This window comes from Dermacentor andersoni, chromosome 11, assembly GCF_023375885.2.
Source record: "Dermacentor andersoni chromosome 11, qqDerAnde1_hic_scaffold, whole genome shotgun sequence".
NCBI classification, from domain to species: domain Eukaryota; kingdom Metazoa; phylum Arthropoda; class Arachnida; order Ixodida; family Ixodidae; genus Dermacentor; species Dermacentor andersoni.
The window spans coordinates 33,801,222-33,819,771 of NC_092824.1; the positions used below are offsets into that span (position 1 = coordinate 33,801,222).

At 48.7% G+C, this 18,550-nt stretch overlaps 1 protein-coding gene across 1 annotated transcript; it reads right to left on the reverse strand.

The window, feature by feature from the left end:
• Nucleotides 1–8,336: 8,336 nt before the first annotated feature.
• LOC126517514 (alpha-(1,3)-fucosyltransferase C-like) lies at nt 8,337–11,208 on the reverse strand. Its single transcript, XM_050167246.3, has 2 exons — nt 11,117–11,208; nt 8,337–10,312 (listed from the first exon to the last, which is right to left on the reverse strand). Exon 2 carries the CDS (start codon nt 10,303–10,305, stop codon nt 8,542–8,544), a length of 1,764 nt encoding a protein of 587 aa, XP_050023203.3. The 5' UTR covers nt 10,306–10,312; nt 11,117–11,208; the 3' UTR covers nt 8,337–8,541.
• Between the last annotated feature and the right edge of the window lie 7,342 nt (nt 11,209–18,550).

Below are 18,550 nucleotides of genomic sequence, written 5' to 3' on the forward strand. Positions count from 1 at the left end.
TGTGGCTTTCTGACAACCTGGAGGACTTCGCAAGGGATGTTATAATCCCGAACATATTCCACATATCGCAGGACAAGCGGTTTAATCATGTTCGGTTTATTTGTATAGTGTAGGCGTGAGTTGCATTGTGTGAGGATAGTGTAGCATATGTGTTGTGGTGATGGTAGGAAAAAGTGAGTAATGCTCTGCGCTGATGTAATGACGGTTCATTACACTCAACATATAAACTTTGAATGGGCGACGTTCTCTAGGCACCACTTGCCAGTCGCAGTCCAAGGTTATGTACTGGATCAAGTCGTTGGATGTAGGACTGTCTGGCTGAGATGTAAACCACGGAGCCGTAGTCTAAAAGGCTACGCACAAGAGACCGGCAAACACGTAAGAGGCACGTTCGGTCGGAACCCCAGTGCTTATGAGACAAAACATTAAGGATATTTAGAGCTTTATTTGCTTTAATCTTTAATGGTTTTATGTGAGTTAGGAAGTTACGTTTGGTGTCAATGGTTACTCCCAAAACTTATGGTCTTGTTTCACCGGCAGTATGGTGTCGTTCAAATTTAGGACGGGATCGCTGTGAGCCCTCGTTTCTGAGAGAACAAAACAGTAACAGTTTTCTGTGTGGAGAAACGGAAACCATTTTTGTTAGCCCATTGTGTAAGTTTATTTATTGTGAGTTGAAGCTGCCTTTCACAGGTTAGCAAATTTGAGGCGCGGCAAGCCACTTGGTGATCGTCTACGTATAAAGAGTGCATAAGAGATGACGGTATGATCTTATTAACTGAGTCCATTTTTACTATAAAGAGTGTCGTGCTGAGAACACATCCTTGTGGAACACCATTTTCTTTTTTAAATGTATGAGATTGTACTGAGCCCAGACGTACCTGAAATGTTCTATTAGACATAAAATGAGCTAGGCAATTCAGCATTTTACCACGGATGCCGAGGTCAGCCATGTCTCTTAAAATTCCATATCTCCATGTGGTATCATAGGCTTTTTCTATATCGAGGAAAACTGCAAGGCAGTGTTGTTTGTGTAAAAATGCATGTAGAATTTCATGTTCAAGACGGACAAGATGGTCAGTAGTTGAAATACCCTTTTTATATCCACACTGGTGGAGGTCTATGAGGTTTCTCGATTCTAAAATAAATGAGAGTCTTATTTCATTTCATTTCATTTATTTTCACCTTGAAGGCCCGGAGGCATTACATAAGGGAGGGCTTTAATCCTTGTAACAATGTTAGAAGAAATGTACAGAACAGTAAAGAACAACAATAAACAAATACAACTCAGGAACAATTGTGAAAAAGAAGGGAACATCGTGTTAGAGTAAGGGTTGGTGGAATCGGCAATTAAGCAGTGTGGTTATTTAACATTTCTCGGAACGTTTTACGGTCAGTGCATGTCACGATATCTTCTGGAAGATGGTTCCAATGGGTTATAGCGTCGGGAAAGAATGAAGTGTTCATGGCAGATGATCGAGTGTTAATGTTTGCTATGGGACGACTGTGGCTTAAGCGAGAGGATGTACGTAAGGGTGGATTTAACAGGGAATGTCTGGAGTGTGGATGGTAATAAAAGGTGTGAAGCAAGCAGAGACGAGAGATGATCCGGCGGGAAGCAAGTGATGGTAGTTCAAGTGAACGTTTTAGTGCGGTTATGCTGGTATCACGAGAGTAATTGGAAGTTATAAACCGAGCAGCGCGATTTTGTATTGCTTCTATGTCATAGGTTAGATATGATTGGGAAGGGTGCCAGATAGATGACGCATATTCTAACTGCGGACGTACGAATGTTAGATATGCTAGCTTTTTTATTTCTGGTGATGCGGCTTTTAGGTTGCGTTTTAAGTATCCAAGGGTGTGTGAAGCCTTAGAACAGATGGTGTCAATGTGAGTTGCCCATGATAGTGTCGATGTCATGTGAACGCCCAGATATTTGTAAGACGGGGCATGATTGATAGGAGCTGAATTTATTGTGTAGGTGTGACTGGTTAAGCTGTGGTTGCGGGTGAATGACAGAGCTTTGCATTTAGTAAGGTTAAGCGGCATGTACCATTTCTCGCACCGTACTGCGATGGAATCGAGGTCCTGTTGTAGAGCGGCGATTTCAATCGAGCCTTTGATTGGGAAATATAGGACGCAGTCATCCGCGAAAAGACGTAATTTGTTCTTAATGTTAGCAGGTAAGTCATTGATGTAGATGAGGAAAAGTAGAGGCGATAAACCAGCGCCCTGTGGCACACCCGATGTTACGCTGCTAAGAGATGAATTATGGTTATTTGCAGAGGTAAACTGTGTGCGCCCTTTTAAGAAGTGTTCAAGCCAGGTAAGCAAGCTATTTGGGATTCCGATAGATGCAAGTTTTTGAAGTAGTTTTTGAAGTATATTGATAATGCTTTCATATGATTTTGCCAAACAGCTTGTGAGGGCTATGGGTCTGTAGCTGCTTGCGGATGTTGGGGATTTACCGGCTTTTAGAAATGGAACTACTATTGCTTTTTTCCACTTTTCGGGCATTATACCAGATTCCCAGATTATGTTGAAAAACTCAAGGAGAGCATCTACAGATGCCTGAGATAGATGAGCCAGCATGGCGTAGTGAATACGGTCGTGACCTGGAGCTGTTGTTTTCCCTGCAGAAAGGACTCTGTTTATTTCTTGTTGTGTGAGGGGGAATTGTATGCTTCATTTGACGCGCCAGTCGTGGCCAGCTTCTGTTTTTCAGCAGACTGTTTTTACTGTAAAAATTCTTTTGTATAATGCCCTGAACTGGATACATCACGGAAATGTTCGCCAAGAATATCTGCCTGTTCTTGTACTGTTGTTTGTGTGTCTGGACTTGTAAGTAACGGTATTGTGTACGATGAATACTCTCCTCTAAATTTCCTCACCTGGTCCCACATTCGTTTTGATGTGACTGTACTATTGATGGAAGATATGTATTTTTGCCATGATAATTTATCTGCATTTCTTCGAACAAATTGTGCTTTGGCTTTGGCCTGTTTGAAATTTAGAAGATTCTTATAAGTGGGGTACCTCCGTAGGATTCCCCAGGCCCTATTTTGTTCTTTTTTGGCTTCAGTACATTCGTTTGTCCACCAAGGATTTAGCTTTTTGCGCACAATACCGGATGACTGCGGTATCGCCTTTTCTGCTGCTGTGATTATAACTTCAGTGATATTTTGATTAAGTTCGTCAATATTAAGCTCTGGCGAAAAGACATGTTCCACTTTCGCGTTTTCAATAAAAACCTGCCCGTCAGCGAGCTGTATTTTCCATCGGCGTGGTCTAGTTAGTAAGGTTTGTGGTGATGGTAGGAGTTCGATGAGTGCGGGTAAGTGATCGCTACCATATGAGGCGCCGAGAGCTACCCATTTAAAATCAGTGAAAAGAGAGGGCGAACAAAAAGCTAAATCTAAACTAAATGTGCGGGAACTAAATGTGCGGGAAGTCGGTGAGAAGTAAGTTGACGCACCCGAGTTTAAAAGACAAATATTATTTGACAGAATAAAATCTTCAACGAGTTGCCCCCTTTGGTCAGTTTTGACACTGCCCCAAATAGTACAATGAGCATTAAAATCTCCTACTAAGACAAATGGCTCCGGTAACTGATCTGTTTGATTTTCTAAGTCTTTAGTAGTAAAATGTGTGTGAGGTGGAATATATAGTGAGCAAATGGTGATGGTTTTTTAGGATAGAATGGTGACAGCTACGGCCTCTAGAGATGTATTTAATTGGACATTTCGGGTAGGAGTGCCGCCCTGCACCACTATAGCCACTCCACCTGACAAACGGCTGGAACATTCGCGGTCCCTTCGGACAACGGTTAAGCCTCTAAGGAATTGACTGTGTTTAGGGCCTAAGTTTGTTTCCTGTAGGCAAAATGCGACTGGCGAAAACTTATTTGTTATGTCTTTAATGTCACCCATATTGTGGATCAGTCCTCTACAATTCCAATGCATGATAAAAGCCATAGCGGCAGAAGTGAGAATGTTAATTTATATATGTGTACTAAGCAACTGTAGGTGACATTAATAACGGAAATGTACTATTGAAACAACGGTAACCGTTCAGGTTACCAGTCCCTTTGTTCGCGTATTTATTGTTATCTTGTCTTTCTTAGTGCGCTCAGAGAGCGCTGATCTTTTGGCGTCGATGACGCCGGAGTTTTTGTGTCGACCTCCATAGCCTTGTACGAGGCGCTGGATGGTCGAGAACGAGGCGTTGAGACGCGCGTCTCAGGTCTGGGAGTTCGATTTAGCCTGGGGCCCTGTGGATCCGGGGTCTGCAGGCCCGTCTTTGATGATGATGATGATGGAACAGCACTGGCTGCTGCCACCAAAGGGGCGGATGGAGTTACTACTGGGCCACTGTCTGCAGTCCCTGTAGACTTCTGAGACGACTGCGGTGCTGTCCCCTGTCGCACCGCACTGGTGTAGGTCGTTTGAGGTAAGTGTGCTAGTTTCTTTCTTGCTTCATAGAAGGAAATCTTCTCTTTCACCGTAAGTGTAATTATCTCTTTTTCTTTCTTCGAGCAAGGACAAGATCGTGAATATGCTGGATGATCTCCTTTGCAGCTTGTACAGTGTGGAGCAGCATTGCAGTTCTCCGACTGATGGTCATTGGCGCTACACTTTGCACATGTCGATTTACCTCTGCATGATTGCGATGCATGTCCGAACCTCTGGCACTTGAAACACTGCCTCGGGTTTGGGATATATGGTCTTACGTTGATCTTTAGATAGCCTGCTTCAAGTGTAGTAGGTACAATACTGGTACCAAAGGTAAGTATAACGTGTTTGGTTGGGATTTGTTCGACATTTCTTCGGAGAGTTATTCTTTGAACCTTGATTACATTTTGTTCTTGGAAACCTTCCAGGAGTTCTTCATCGCTCAGATTTAAGAAATCTTCTTCTGATATTACGCCCCTGCTTGTGTTAAGCGAACGGTGTGCTGAGATTGTTACTTTGATGTCACCGACACTGGCGAGATTAGCGAGCTTTTCTACTTGGTCTTTGGTTTTGAGTTCAAGGAGGAGGTCCCCACTTGACATCTTTGAAACCTTGTATTGTTTTCCATTTTTTTCTGCTAGGCATATTGCTGCTAGGAATGGGGATATTTTTCTCATTGGCAGAGGTCCTTCACTGTGGATGACATGGTAGCGTGGGAAGGTTTCTACGTTGGTTTTTAAAGTGAAAGCAATAATAGCTTCTGTGCGCCCTCTTTTGTTAGGACGATTTGGAAGGGGGGGGGGGAATGCATTTGCCATGTCATTCTTAGAATATTCAGCGGCGATGGTAGCCACCCACCACCCAGCCCAACAAGGGGACGCTACGAGGTTAGGAATATACCTGTATACGTCAGCTATACAATGCCGCTGTAACCTAATATATGTACCCAAGGTTGGGTAGATACACACGGTTAACCCTTACTGCCTGGAAAATGAGAAGTAAAATGAAGTGAGTAGAAGACAGGAAAGATTCAAAGTGGGAGAAAAAGACGAAGAGTGGAGAAGGGGACAGGAAGAGGCAACTACCGATTTCCCCCGGGTGGGTCAGTCCGGGGGTACCGTTTACGTGAAGCCGAGGCCAAAGGGATGGGTTGCCTCCGCCGAGGGGCCTTAAAAGTCCTGACACTCAGAATCAGCTCAATCCTCGGGATCCCCTTTTCCCCGGACACGGCTAAGCCGCGCACGGTTAGACGCGGGAGGGTCCAACCCCCATGTGCTCGGGTACGTGGTGTCGCAACACACCAAACGCCTGCTGACGCAGACGCCCCTGCGGGGGTTAATGCTTTGATGGCGCATGACTGTTTATTAGTTTTTCTTGTACATTTTTGTAATAACTGCTCGAGATTTCTAACTTCGGTCCATTTAATGGCGCTCTGAAGGCAACACGCCAGTGAACGTTGTCATCTGGTTCGCGCTCTCCGCCGTGGCGAGGGATCAGAATGAAAAACTGCATTGTTACAGTGCTCGCCAGTCTATATTCATAGAGAAAGAAATTATAGAAGAGCGGACACTCCCATAGAGCCCAGCGGCCGAATTGACTGCAGCGCACCAAGCCGTCGGCGTTAATACCTCAATCACACTTCCGGTTTCTGTTTTGGGCGCTCGCGTTTTGAATGCTGGCTGGTACGGGTCACGCCGGCTGCGCTATTGTTTGTTTGTTTGTTTGTTTCAACAGCTCAACCGCGCGCGATCTTCGTGCGAAATCGTTTATTAAAATTGATTGCGAACGATCTTCACAAGCCTCAATCGATTATGTGCCACTTGCAATTTCATAAAGACGCAAGATGCCTTGAGAGATGAGGAAATGTTTATTTTATTCTTTTTAAATGCTCGTTGCGGTCTTTTTGTGCATTCATTCAACGTTGTAGCACCAGGTTGCTAAGCAGTAGTTCGCGTAGGAAGCTCTACCGGACGACGCGAGCTTAAAAAATGAAATTACAAGCAAATGTCATTTTGGTAATAACATCTAAGGATAATGCGTGTAGAGGCGAAGCGTACGAAAGTGGTGAATGGGTAGCATTACAAACAAGAGCAGTTCGCTTTTACGCACACGGCGTACAAGATACCCGAATCACCTCAAACGATTCCCGTGCACACCACGAAAACATCGTATTTACAAGCATTCCCCTCTTCCCGGGCTTTACTTCCCGCACTGAGAGAACACGAATACACGGGCTACTGCGCGTTTCCAGAACTTGGCTACAAGCGACGCGATAGTATGCTACGAATACACAGAGGAGGTCACAACATAGGCTCTGAACCAGACTATGCTGGACACTCGCAGAATTTCTTCTACTCGCACTCAGACAAATGCGTGGGTGCAAATTTAAGCCTGTCTTCAGTAGTTCAGAAAACAGAATTTTCGAGTTACAAGTTCCTGGCGTTTGAGCTCCTTGGCGTTATCTTGTGCGCGTTCTGCCGGCGCATGCAACACACTCCCGTGTTATCACCCTTGGAAATTGCTCGTCGCGTTTCCGACAATCGTGAGTACAGAAAGAAAACAAATTGTCGCGGGGCCATAAAATTGTCACAAACTTGTCGCAGTAAGATTCAGTACGCGCCAAACTAACTGTCGCCATGGCAGTGCTGCTTTTCGCTGCGTCACGACAGGCGCGGTGAGCGTGCCTCATAAGTAACAAAAAACGTACTGAAAATAATTTTCAACAATGTTCGGCATCAGAGAAAGCACCGTGAACTTGCCAGGGCATTAAAGCGCGAAACTTAACTGCGCACCACGGCCGAGCTGTTTTTTGCTAACCGCGTCACAGCGCCAGGCTTGAAAAGTACCCTAAGAAGTCACGAAATTAGTTACAATAATGTTGGGGGCCAGAGAAAGCACCAAAACTTGTCGCAGTAAGGTTCAGTACACGCTAAACTGCATGCGTCACAGCGTCCTGTGCGAATAGTGGGCCCAAATAACTGCCTAAAGAAAATAATATTGGGGCTCATAGAAAGCGTGGTAAACATCTCCTAGTACGAGTCATTAATTTAAATTAACTGCGCCATGACGGCCACGCTGTTTTTAGTTAACTGCGTCACAAGTCTAGCCATAGGTGCCGTTCCGCGAGCCTAATTGCTTGAAATGCGTCGCAGACTGTCGAACGAAATTTCTCACCTTGCCGTAGTCCAATAGTGCCACAGTGCCGTGTCGAAGTTCAGAAGGAACGCAAGAAAGCGGCGGGAGCCCACCAAACCAGGCTAAATAAAAAAATAGAACAGGCAGACGAGTCGCCGAAAAGGCCAACGCTCAGATGCGCAGCCGGTCTCGGTCGCTTCGGCGGTGTGTCTTGCGAATGACGCATGGCCCATCAATCGCCGATTCGCCTGTCGCTAGGCAACTAAAGTGGGCCGCAAAGTTTAATTTATACGCAGATATTTTTACTTTTACCGGGAAAGAAAAAAAAATGAAACTTTTGTTAACCCCATTTCACACTGAAATAGCCACGCCTGTCGCGTGAATATTTCCTGTTGCCAGTTTTCGCCGAGTGTCCCTTCTTATACATTTTCTTTCTCTATGCTATATTTTTGGTGCAGTGACCGCCTGGTTGGTCAACGCCGGCTACGAACACCGACGAATAGGCGAGAGAACGCACACGCGAACTGCCTCTGTTGAGCCCACTGCTGAAGCCACTGCCAGTCAACCGAAGGCGATGGTCGCATTTAAGCAGCATGGTAAATTGTGTCGATCACAGCGCGTCGCCGTCCTACATTCGCTAGCAGCTGTATTACGTCATTGTTGGTGTCGCATGCTTGTAGGATGATAGCGCTGCGCTCAAACTATGACCGGCGTTGCGTTTGAAACAGGACGCCAAGACGGAGAGGAGTCGCGGACTAAAAGTTTATTCTGCAAAGAATTACGTGTAAAAGTGTATTGCCAATGAACAGAGGGCCATAAATAGCACCAAATGCACAAAGAGTACAACGGCTAGCGCATATAAATTGCAAAAGTACAATAAAAACGGCCCAGGAGAACAAACACAAGAGCCAGAAGAGGCAGACGTTAGTCTCGAGCACAATGCGAATTCCCGGTTTCACAGCTCCTGCATGAACTCAGAGTCCAGGCCGAAAAGCGGCTCGTCCCGGCAGTTGGTGCGGCGCGTCCACCACTCCAGGACGTTCGGATGCGGCGGCCGTCGCATCGGCGTCTCCCAATGTGCGTGACACAGGGGACAAAGCAAGTTGACCGCAGTTACAACGGAGCAGTTGCGCTTCCATGCGAAGTAGCTGTTGTATTTTTCATGGTCGTCAAGCAAGGTTCGCAGGTACTTGGCCAGTTCTCCCTTACCATGCAGCTCTGCCGAGCTCACAACTGAATGCTCTGGCACTTCCAGTGTTGCACCGGGTGGTGTCAGGACGACGGGAACGATGTCGTACTCGAACGCGTCATAGATGAGCTCGTACGCGCTCTGGAAGCAGACGGGCTCCAGGGAGACCACTAGGAAGTGATACCGCTGGGCAATGTAGCCGATGCACTCCGCCGGAGAGCCGCACTCGGACGCTCCGCAAGCTGGAAAGAGGCGGATATAGACGGAGCCCTCACCATCGACGGTGCTATGGAGCACTTCGCTTTCGAACCGGTTTTCCTCACAGTCATCCACTAACCACGCGGCGTCTCTCCGCGGCTGCTCGGTAAGGCGAGACTGGTAAGGCGAGACTGGCTCGTCTGCGGACGCGTCGCAGCGCAACGTCTTGTACGGGATCACAACGTCTGCGTCTTCACGGCGGCCCATAGTCCAGTTGAACAAGTTCGTCACCAGTTGAAGAGACAGGGATGAATTTACTAACCGTCCTCCCTTTCCCGTGGGCGGCAGATGGGCCCGCGCCCAGAATACCCACATCTGAGGAGCCGCACGTTGGGCAGGGATGTCGTACTGGTCCAAGAGCTCAGCATAAAAGACGACTGCATCACTCCTCATCAGGCGGCGCCGGTCGTTCGTGATATCGCATACTTCGACATCGCGTCCATCGAGCTCGCACTGAAGCGTGTCGCTCCAAGCCCCAGCGTCGTTATCGACGCTCAGAGATAGTGGATTTCGCGACACACGTGGTTCCCACAGCAGTAGACGCGGAAGCCCGTTGTCATCCGTGCGATTGCGCCACGGAAGCCACGGAGGTAGCGGTACTGGAGTGGCCGGCGTCGGCTTCAGGCTGTGGATGACAGCGATAACAATGACAATGATGGCAGTCACGAAGACAAGGCATATGATCGCCACCAAACAAATGCGAAATTTGGGTCTTTCAAACCACCTGCGATGCATGGACCCATAGTTATGGAACAAGTCCGAGCTATCGGATGACTGGGAGGGAGCGCGTTCTTTAAGAGGCTGGACCTCGGGCGTTACGCCAGTTCCGGGTCCAGGCTCAGTATCATCGTCGGGCTCGCACTCGCTGTGCCCGGCGCTTTGGGTCTCGGGTCCACTGTGAACCTTCTGGCGCGAGCGGCTCAGAGCCGCCGCCTTAACCCCTTTGCGCGGGCTGGCGCCAGACGAGTGCTGGGGACGATCGGGAGTCAGGCCGCCTTGTCGGGGTTGTTCAGTCGTCGTAGTGCCGGCGGTACCTTGGACGGTGAGCGCCTCATTCCGAGAGCGAGTGAGGCCTTCGGCTCCAGGCTCGCGTTCGGCGGTCCCCTGGGCGCTGAGCAAAACTACTTCGTCGTCCGCTTCCGCGGAAGCAGTGAGAGACACGCGCCGCGAATGCTCGGAGGACTCGGCGCTCGAGGTCCGCAATTTGCGGAATGTAATTTTGGTGGAGGGGAATGTTCTGAGCTTTCGGCTGCTTGAGGGTTGGTCCGCCATGGCAGTTCTGTAAAAATGCGTCAGAGGAACATCAAGTTCTGAGCATGCAGCTCAAAAGAAAAGTAAGTGGCAGAACACAAGAAACGAGTGAGGCACGGACTGAAATATCGTTCAAGAAGCCAGGAAGATCATGGGAAACAGGAAATTGCCAGTCTGGTACAGTAGAGATAGTTTGCACGTGAGGGCATGGGACCGCTAGCACAGGTACAAGGCGGCCACCATGACCTCAATGCACCACACATCCTATTTAATTAAGATCACCGCGATTCTTGCTTATCGATGTGTCGCTTGAATCGAAACGCGCCTGTCGCGTGGCCACCCAGTTTCCGGACGCCTTAGTACCGTAGGACGGTGGGTGCGAAAATGTCAATGAAAACCGCCAATAATTATATACCAGGGGCATTGCAAGCAATCGAGTCTTCGAAGCAAAAAATAGTATTTTACATTCACAGAATTATTTACGATTACTTGCGCGTGCTGAAAACGCAGCCACTTGGTTCAGCCAGCGTTACCCGATCACGCTATTATAGTACCAGGCACCTACAGTAACTGAAATGAGGCTAATTTCCGTAACCACTATGCATGAAGTAATTTCGGCTACACTTTACCATCACGCGTAGAAGCATAACAGATGGGCCTTGAGCGATGTCCCTCTCGATCACTGGGGGTCATCCTGCGCCACGTTTTACTTCATACGTCACAAGCACATACTTATTCTAGCGGGAAATGGATTGCATTGAGGGGCACTTAGGTCGTTTGTCCTAGCCTAGCAGAAACGCCGCAGTTCTGTTGATGCGAGGGGCCAGCTTACCTTGCGGTCGGTCACTAGTCCGGCACCCAATTCGTGTCTGTCGCCAAGCAGGTTCTGTGGACGAGTGAAAATTGCCTTTCGGTGTCTTTTGCTTTTCAATAAACGGTTGCGCGAAAAAAGAGAAATAAGGGGGAGGGGGGAAGGAGCGATCAAATGTGAGATACGAGCCGAAAATGCAACACACTGCGCATGCAAGTGAACAAGTGGACGGTCATGTGTGTGGTCAGACTTGGCTGGCGCACACGTCTGCCCAGGGCACTGATGCTTCTTGATGAAAAAGATAGTCGCGGAGCAATATCCAAGCAAAAATGTGAGCCCCGCATTTAGACGTAACGAGCTCCAAATAGATCAGCGCGAGGTTGCTGGTTGGCTTCCCAGCCTTGGCTGCCACATTTAGCTCGGGCCGAAATGCAAAGAAATTCGTGTACTATTTCATAGGCGGTGACTGATGCCCTCGGCAAACAATGTCCCTCATAATTTAGTGTACAGTTTCGGGACATTAAAGAAAAGGGCTTATAGCACGCTAAACCAAAGGGTCTAGAGAAACGGCGACCTCGTGGGCGTTTTATTCATTTCCTTATTGCACGGGTCACTGCTTTCGATTGATCCGTGCTCAATTTGGGACCGAAGCCTGGCAACTATTGCAGATACCGTTCAGTATATGCAGAACGGAACAGCCCGCTTCAGTTTGTTTTCTAACCCGCCATGGTTGCTCAGTGGCTATGGTATTAGGCTGCTGAGCACGAGGTCGCGGGATCGAATCCCGGCCACGGCGGCTGCAATTCGATGGGAGTGAAATGCGAGAACACCCGTGTACTTATATTTAGGTGCACGTTAAAGAACCCCAGGTGGTCGAAATTTCCGGAGTCTTCCACTACGGCGTGCCTCATAATCAGAAAGTGGTTTTGACACGTAAAACCCCATAATTTTTTTTCAGTTTGTTTTCTAATTGCTGTCATCACTCTAGTGTATGAAGAATGAAAGCAAACATTGGCCTATAGGAACCATCTTCTCGTCTCAACCTAAAACTGTGACTTTTCGACGAGGCATATTACACTAACCCCCTCCTTAGACACCAAATGTTTCATCGTCCATCTTACGCGTCATCCCGCACCGATCACCAATGCAAAGTTCGTGTCCCGTTAAGCCAAACCAATAACTATTTCAAATCTTTGATTCCAGGGACTGCTAAGGACTAGAGCTACCTTTTCAATGCCAGCGCTGCCGCCTTAGACGCCACTGAATTCAAGGGAGAGCTCACATATTACTTCAACTCCGCTCCGTAATGACAGAAATAAATTAGTAAAGGCTGGCTGTCTATCAATCACGTTACGAATTATTGTTTTCACCGGACTGAAGAACCTGCAGCTTCGAAATGGACGCATTGTGTCATTCTAGCAATTCTTTATTCCTGAATTAGTACTTACGGTTTCAAAAACATGGTCACAAATATCAAAAGTAAGTTCCCCATAAAGAAAAAAATATTTTTTTAATGCACACAGGCACTACACTTCCATTTTCTAGGTATATGAAAAACTTTTTTCAGCCAGAAATACAACAAAAATTCAGGCAGAACACATACGTTATGTCTGCAAGCGAAGCTTCCTTAGTTTTGGAGAACGGTGCATTGAAGCACTACAGGTGGTATATACACCCTCGCAATTCTCTTAGCATCGTGCGAGCGTCCCCCAAAAGACCAGGGAGCGGAACAGCACCGTATGTCGGAGCGCCTCGGCGACACGTTCGAGAGCACGCCGCAAGCAAAGCCTACCAGAGGCTTCGTCGGCCACGCTGTTCCACAAGGCGGAATAGCACCTTGTTCTTTCTGCTGCGGTATCTGCTCCATCCTTTCAATATGTTTTGTGTGCTATTATCTATCGGAGCCTAAAATGAAAGTGCGCGTTGGAGGAGCAACGAGTGAAGCTCGCCCTGTATAGTGTCGTGTCCCGCGAGGCAGTGCCTTATCGCGGCTTCTCTTCAACAGCGTACTTGCTGGACTTCCAAGCACATTGCCTCAAGAATGTGATTTTCCAATAGGTATAACAATCTATGTTTATGACATCGCACCATGGATCAGCGGTCCTTCACACCACGGTCCACGTCTTCGTGGAATCTTGCAGAGAGCTCTAAATGTCAGATCAGAGTACATGGATGAAGTTGGTCTGCAGATTTCAGCTGCTAAGTCAGCCGCAATTGCGTATCATGCTAGACGACGCGCTCGTCGAACCATGAGCCAGCTATACCTCGGAGACGCACCGATAGATTGGGTACAGCAACACAGCTACCTCGGCGGTGTTATCGATGATCGCCGATAATGGCGCCCTGCCGTCACCTCTGTGCGGCGCAAATCGCAGTCGCTACTCAAATATGTGGCCGTCTTGACTGCTAGGGGCGACCGCTGTGACCAGATGACAGCACTACAGGTTTATCAATCATCTGCACTTTCTAGCAGGATGTATGCCTTGCCAGTGTTGAACGCGCCGCCTAGTTTGATGTCTCAAATGGAACGGGACTATCGTGTTGCCCTCCGAGTCATTGTTGGATTATCTAGCGAGGCGTGCTGTGTTCCATTACTCACTGAAACACACCAGCTGCCCCTGAGGCTGCAAGCAGACAAGGGAATATGTAACCCAGAGCGTCTTCACCGAGCATCGGATGGACAAGCACTTATTAACCGACTGATTTGCGAACGTTCTCTGGCATGGGGAAAATGGCAGCATTGTTCATTGCGCTTGCTGGCAGTTCAGAAGATACTACCTCAGTGACAACTCCGAAGGAACACAACAACAAATGCCCCTTCCCTATTCATCTTCGATTTCCGAGATACACAAAAAGTCTGACCAGCCTGTTTCGGCACTATTCCAGTTGGCCCAGCTGCACTTATTTGAAAAATATGGAGGCCACCCTAATGTATTTACGGACGCATCGGTAAGCAGCGACGCCCAAGGCGCTGCGGCAGCTTTGTTCTGCCTTTCGACTGACATAAGAAGGGTGTTTAGAATACCTCATCCATCCTCGTCAACAACTGAGGAGCGGGCACGGATTGACGCTGCTCTGAAGTACGTATAGGAAGAAATAAGCACGTCGAAGGTCGTCATCCTTACAGATTCCCATGCTGCCCTTGGCAGGCTGTTGAGAATGGATGCCAATAGCCCAATTCTCCGCCGTATAATATAGTCCGCTAACAAAATTACTTCTCGTAGGGTGTCCCTCGTTGCCCTGTGGCTACCTTCGCACGTGGGTATTGCTGGAAATGAAGAGGCTGATCGCATCGCTTCAACCTGTGCTCACAACGGGAGTGACTGCCCAGAAATGTTTTGTAAGATTGACAACGCCCGTGTGTTAATCCGCCGGTCCCTCCTAAAGCTGCACCCAGATGACCGTGTTGCGAATGGCTCGTTCCCTCCCTGTGTTCGTGAGAGAGAGGGATAGAGAGTGAGAGAGAAAGGCAAAAGAATGACAGGGAGGTTAACCAGAGATTATCTCCGGTTAGCTATCCTGTACTGGGGGAGGGGTAAGGGCACCTGTGTTCGTGGCTTGCCTCGTAGCGCCAGAGCTCTCTTAGTGAAATTAAGAGTTGGCTCTGTATTGGTGCGGTAACGCTTTTATCGTATAGGACGTGTTCACTTTCCGTCGTGTACGTCTTGTGGCTTCTGTGAGACACTTGAACACCTTATATTGGAGTGTCCCGCGTTAGACACACAACGTGCACTGCTAGTTAAGAAATATGGACTCAATGGACTCAAGTGTACGACCCTTGACGATTGCCTGTTTCCGAGAGGGAGTGCTACTCAACGCGACCGGGCATATGGAGCCTTGATAACTTTCATGCAGAAAACTGATTTGGCCTCTCGTTTATACACATTTTCTCCGCGTTCCTACTTCCTTGTGCCCATGTCTCTGTCATTTGCCTATTTCCCATTTTCTTTCCTATTTCTTTATTTCCTATCTTCTCTTTTCATTCCCACCTCCCCACAGAGTAGGCAGGCGTTGCGCCCCTCTCGGTGGCAGTTCTCAGCTTGCTCCCTCCCTGTGTCCTTTCTGTGTTTGTACGCTTCCATATAGAATAATGTCCTTAAAGCCACGTGGAGCGTTTGAGCAGCTTCGAAGTCGAGACACGCCCACAGATGCGGCTGCGTTTATTTCGTTTTCGTTACAACTATCGCCGAAATGTTTTCAAGTGAACCTTGTATTGCCTCACTCGTGTCGGCGTCTGTGTTGCCGTACGAAAAAAAGAAATGTGCGCAGCTTCCACTAGTGGTGCAAGGCTGGAGTCAAAAGCGGAGCTTGTGATCCCCTAGCTTTACGTGGCTTGTCTAAGTTCGTTGTAGATTTTGCGAGGTTATGCTAGCTTTTGCTAAGTTGTTGGCAGGCTTAGCTCAGTCGTTTCTAGGCTTTGCGAGGTTATGGTAGGCTTCGCTAAGTTGTTTCTAGGTTTAACGAGGTTATGCTTCGTTTTGCTAAGTTGTCTCGGCGGGCTTGACGCTGGAAGTTTTCTAGCAGTCGCAGGCCGGGATCGCTTCCTCAGCGACGTCGAGCGTTCAGGCGCCGACTCTCGCGTTCCCTGGAGTGAAATTCGGGATCCTTGACTTGGCGTCGCCTCTACTCAGCCGCTGCTTCGACGCGGTGTTCCGGATCAGCTCGGCAGCGACGCATCGCTTTTTGCTTGGCAGTACGGATTTCTTCCTGGTAAGCCGCTTCTTCTTCGGGCATCCGGACTTTCTTCAGCCTTCCCATGGCAGCACCACGTCTGCACGGAGTAGAAGAGGCGAGAGGTGCATCGCCGTGCAGGCTAAAGCCCCTCAATTTTTCAAAAGTAGCGCCATTCTTAGATCTTTCCGACACCCCGCTCACCCTGGCGCGACCTCCTCCACGCTTCCTGTCGCCCCAGCCTCCCCCGCTCCCCCATTGGCCAATCTGTGTCACGTGGAAGCGGGCGCCGCGCTTTTGTATATTTTTTTCTTTCCAGCGCGGAGCAGGCGCCGCGCTTTTGTATATTTTTTCTTTCCAGCGCGCGCCGACCTCCATTGTTGGGCCTGCGCGACAAAAGTACGGCAGGTGGACTGACAGAGTGCGTTAGCTTAATAGGATGTGCAGGGCCGAGAACTTAATTGCGATGCCATGCTGCTGCGCCTTCGGTTGCCGCAACAGACACAGCGAGGGCAAAAAGCTTTTTGCTTTGCCGTCCGGCGGGCGCAACGCAAAAAGAAGTGTGGATTCGCAGGATCGGGCGGGCTGACTTCGAGGAAATGGCAAAGAACGCACGGCTTAGTGAAGTAAGGGCCACGGCTACTCACAACCTCTTATTTTGAGCCTAGTTCACGCCTTCCGCTTCGAAAAAGTGGGTGTTCATGCTCTGCGTGGTTTTTAGCGCGTTGTTTGACTTTCTTTTTTCGAATGTGCTCTCTTTGTTTCATATAGTATCGTCTTGCGGTGAAATGCACGCATCTGCAGCTGGCCTGTGACATAAAAGCGACTTTATTCAGGGTGTGTTTTGAGCTCCACCAGAAGTTAGCACATTCTCGACGCTATTGCAAGGCTCACTATGACTTTCGATGCAGTCTTTTGGCTTCGAATGTACGCCCGCATGTATTGATTTGGTTTGTGGTGATTAATGTTTTTTAGCGTTCCGAAGCGACTAAAGCTAGGATGGAGGTCGTAGTGGATGGCTCCGGATAACTTTATCTAGCTCGCCTGGGGATGTTTAACGTGCACTTTGATCGTAGAGTTGTACGTGGGCCGGTAAATTCCTCGTCGGCGTTTCATAATACTCGCGCGCTAGCGCTGCTTTAGAAGTTGGTGCCTCGGCGCGATTGTATTTCTTCAATAAATTTTATTTACTAGCGTAACAACTTGTCATTATTTCGTATTATTGACGGCGCTTCCAGGGCACCAAAGCGGCAACGGGAACACCAAAGCTAGAACCAGCGCTGGATGGGGCTCGCCGAAGCCTGTGCATGCCAAGGGGGTATAAGATCGCGGACAGCCAATTTTGTATGCGAACACTCCCTGCGACGCCTGCATTAGTGTAATGTTACGTGCTCTTCAGAGGCCTCCGTTAGCCATTGCATGTGCCCTCCTGGAGCAGTACTTGTAAAAAATATATATATATCGTCACGATTACCAAAGCACCCCGCAATGAAAAAACGGCCCTGTTGCCAGGCATTGCTGACCGCACACAGCCGGAATCTCTCACGCGCCGACCGAACAAAAGTGTCCTGCAGGTACGTGAATGAACCTACGAAACCACGTACACATACTTTCACTCTGTCAACACCTGAAACTTTGGTAATTACGCACGTGTTTGAGTACACCGCGTGCTTGCGTCGCGTTTCAGCAACACGAACTCTCAACGTCGCGCGCTTTACGCCTTAAATACGCCTTGAATAATGGTCATTTTCTGTATTTCCTCCGCAATTCTAACACTAAATTCTAAAGGCCAGTTACCGACTGACAAAGAAAGATCTCGATTGAAAAAACTGCTCCGCAGGGCTCGAACGAACTTTTCTGTGGATTTCCTCCCGTAGCGTGTTAGCCGTCGTCTGCTACGGCAGGCCCACCACCAGCGGCGCCACCGTCGAGGCCGCGCCGAGCGGAGGAGGAGGGAAGCGAATGGCGCTACTTTGGGAGATTGAGGGGCTTTAGTGCAGGCGGTTCCGAGCTTTTACTCGCCTGTGACGTCACGACTCCGCCCTACGCGCGTGGGGTGCGAGGAGGTTACGTGGCTCGATGCTCTCACAGGTGGTTGCTAGGCAACACGAGGTGGCGCACAGCTGGGTAGAGTTTTCTAGTAACGCTCCACGGCAGAATGAACGCTTAAACAGCTCCGCTGTTCAAACTGAAGCCGCACGAAAATAAAGACTGCTTGTAGGGCTGCGGATTCAAACCACCGACCTTCGGGCATCAAGACCACCACGCTAACCGATTCAGCCATTTTAAGCGGAGTTTTATATACATGAAGAAGTAGACGCAGCGCAATGCGCAAACCAATCACAGGTGTCCCCTTCCTGTGGAGGTGAGAAAGGGTGTGATCTCGTGTTCGCTCGCCTCGTGTCCGCCGTTTCCCGCCGTTTCAAATCTGGCAGTCAGATGGGGAGGACGTGTTTGGTTCGTTCTGCCGAAGAGCAGGCTGCGTTGAAGGAACGGCAGCGGGAGCGGGCCGCGCGTCGTGCGTTCGGTCGAACTGGCGGTGTTTGATGAACGCAGCCGGGAATTCGCTCGAGAAAGGGTACGTTGTCGATGTGCTGACCTCGCCGTGAGGAAGCGTGAAGTCGAAGGGGGGGGGGGGGGTATAGGGAAAAGGTGACAAAAAAAAAATTAAATTCAAAAAGCCATGCAAGAGGCTACGCACAGTTTTCAGCCTTTCCCGAAATATGAAGAACTTGAAGCCGAACTGCAGCGACTACGAGCAATTCGACGGCGGGCTGAAAGAAG